Consider the following 3,198-nt stretch of genomic DNA (forward strand, 5'->3'; position numbering starts at 1 on the left):
GTCAGTCCAAATGTGGCTATATGTGCTAATTCACATTTGAAAGTTGATRCTTACACCACAGATACACCACAGACAGCAGTGATAAGTAGATTTTGAAAAGCCACTAAGCTTTTATACTTGGACTTTTTATCTGAAAGGAAAACAAGGTTTRCAGTTTCACCCTTGCTGCTGATTTTGTGCTACGCTAAGCTAAGCTAACTGGCTACTTTCTCAGTTTTACGGTGCAGCTATGATTACTTCATCAAACTCTTAGAAAGAGAGTTAGCAGTTCTACTTGTAATGAGTTGACTCATGCATAAATTTCGATTGTTTTCCTGCAGGTAGGGCTTCAGCAATCCCCGAGGCTGCCACCTCCGACCCCACAGCTCCGGGGGAAGTGGTACCGTCAGGACCTGCCGCCGCCGCTCCTCCTCATTTTGAACCAGCCCCCGTGGAGCTCTGCAGCACGGGCCGAACTCAAAGCCTCCCGGAAACCGTTTGCAGCGGTGCAACGCCGGACCCCCAAAACCTCCTCCCACCCCCTATGACACCCCCTCCGCCTCCTCTGACTGCCGCCGACATGGATGACCTCCCKCTTCCCTCCCCGCCGATCCTACCTCCTCCTCCTCTATCAGTCAAATCTGCTTCTACCTCCAGTCCCCCTCTCTCCTGCCTTTCGCCGTCCCCGCCTCTGGTCGAGAGCCCTCAGCGTCCCACCACCCTCAACCTGAGGACTCTTCCGCGGCCCACCGTCAGGGAGAACGGCGGCCCCCTTCATCAAATGGCYGAGGAAGAAGAGGAAAGAAAAATGCTGGAAGAGGATCTGAAAAAATGCATCGACGACTTCAAAAAGATCCGCTTGCCCAACGCGTTCCCAGACCGTAAGAGGCACTGGCAGAGTGACTTACTGAAGAAGTACAACGCTTAGAGAACTTCCTGTGGTACCGTAGTGAGCAAACTTGACAAGGACTTTCAGAGAACAGTGGACTGAAGCTCATATTGTTCTGATTTGAAGTGTCATTAAGATTACTTACAGTAGACCGGTAATAGCTTTTGAACCTAATTGTTTGATGAAGTTAAGTGCTCAGGCTGAGCTTGTCAGGTAATCAAATAAAGACAAGAAAAGAGCATCCCCGTAGAGACTGATAGTTCCATCTAGTTTTAATCATAGACTAATTATATATGGTAGAAATAATTCTCCGTACACTCAATCAAAGTGAACCACGTGCGGTGTCATTTATTCAAGGTTTCTGCTCCTCTCTCTGTACCACGTCTCTGATCAAACAGCCGGAAAATGTCGGCAAATTGTGAAGCTTAAAAGCGTTTGACCACAATGATGCAAAATAAAAGAAAGAAGTGAAATTTCTGGTGCTAATCTCGACTCGCTCACCTCATCAATATTACATGCATGACTTCAAAGCCTTTCAATACACAAGCCCCACAGTTTTGCTTCGTTTCGTSTTTATCTCCCAGCCAGCAAAGGGGAAGAATTCGGAGAAAGAATGGAGCGTATCAGGAAGCGGAGCGTGGGTAATTACGGGGCCAGCCAGAACGTGGAATAAGAATGACAGTAATGGCTACATGAACCAGTGCACAGCACCATTTGTTCCTCTATCTGCTCCGAGTTAAAAAGCTCATCCAGCCACACTAATGAATTACCAGGTGTCTTTGTGTCGCCGTCATTGTGGGAAAAATCACAAGTGACTCAGAATAAAATTGCACAATACTTGGTTATTTGTCTTTTCTGGTACCCTGAACTGCCTCAGAACATCACTGAGAAACATGCTAAAAATGCACCGTATTCTCATGTCTGTGCATTGTGTGGAAACATGTCAACAATGCAGAACAAGCAGAGGCAGATATCGTCTTGGGGCCCACGGTGAAGCCCTTCACTTCCTGTTTTTAAAACCATCTTTGTTGAGGACCTACTTGTAACTAACTGTTGTTTATTGCTAAACAAAAGTTTTGCTGTCAAGTTTTAAGAAATCTTCATTTATTTGATCTAAGAGAATCGATCTGGGTTCACTTGATCTGTAGCTGTAAATGTTTGCAGCTTCCAGATGCCTGAGCAAGACAGAACAAGAAAGTGTTTATTGAACTTGTTGTGCTGTCTAAACATATCCTAAAGATATTTATCACTATTTAACCCATTGTCTCTTCAATGAGTATCGTTTTTCTAATTTCTTAGAAGGTACCGTTAAAAGTATCTAACAACCCTTTTTAATTTTTTTTTTTTTACTGTAGATAAATCAGGATAAATGCAGGCACAGGCAGTGTTGTATAAAGTACCTCAAAGTGATACTTGAGTAAAAGTACAAGTATCTTATCATAAAAATACTTTGGTAAAAGTTAAAGTCTTCTCTAAAAATATTACTGGAGTAAAAGTCTTAAATTATCTGATATTTTTTATACTAAAGTATCAAAAGTAAATTTCCGACACAAAACAAGTATTAAAAGTAAATGTACTGAGTAAAAGTGAGCAGTTAGATTTTCCAAAATGACATTTATTAGAAGGTGACTTCTCCAAAAAATATTTTTTCTAACGGCGTGTAGCTGTGATGGGTTGTGTATAAGCTAATAAGGTGTCAGAATGGTATATATTTATACTTCTCATCCAACCACAATTAAATTCACTCTATCCAGAAGACACAATTTATGGAATAGTATTTTTAAAGTAATAACAACTCGGAATAAAATATGAGTAACAACTTTCTGCTTCTTACCTTTTAAAAAAATGTAGTGAGTAGAAAGTACAGATAATTCTGTAAAAATGTAATGAGTAAAAGTAAAAAGTACGCTGAAAAGTAATTACTCAAGTAAAGTACAGATAAGCAAAATTTCTACTTCAGGACAGTAACAAAGTATTTGTACTTACTTACTTTACAACTCTGGGCACAACGTTGAAAATTTGGCCCACCACCATGAACTGTAGGTGTCTGTTAGCACAATGTCCCATGAACCAGCATTCATATTTTAATGAAACCTCCATAACTTATTTATTACACAGTAAATCTACAACTAATCAACTTTTAATAGTGATCACTGGATGGACAACTACAATAGATTAACTCTGGGAGTTAACCCAATTCAACATGGCTGCAAACATGGCTAATCATTCTTAAACACAAAAGCAACTCTACAGCTTAGTCGGTTTTACAGATATTGAACATAAAATGTTTATTTTAAAGGCTGCATGTCCTCACCTTGTCGTGTTGAAAA

General features: G+C 40.7%; 1 protein-coding gene across 1 annotated transcript; it reads left to right on the plus strand.

The window, feature by feature from the left end:
• The first annotated feature begins 248 nt into the window (after nt 1-248).
• LOC106536682 (proline-rich receptor-like protein kinase PERK14) lies at nt 249-1,708 on the plus strand. Its single transcript, XM_014034002.1, has one exon. The coding sequence runs from the start codon at nt 524-526 to the stop codon at nt 905-907; it is 384 nt and encodes a 127-aa protein (XP_013889456.1). The 5' UTR covers nt 249-523; the 3' UTR covers nt 908-1,708.
• The last annotated feature ends 1,490 nt before the right edge of the window (nt 1,709-3,198 follow it).

This window comes from Austrofundulus limnaeus, unplaced genomic scaffold (genome assembly GCF_001266775.1).
Source record: "Austrofundulus limnaeus strain Quisiro unplaced genomic scaffold, Austrofundulus_limnaeus-1.0 Scaffold1931, whole genome shotgun sequence".
NCBI lineage: Eukaryota > Metazoa > Chordata > Actinopteri > Cyprinodontiformes > Rivulidae > Austrofundulus > Austrofundulus limnaeus.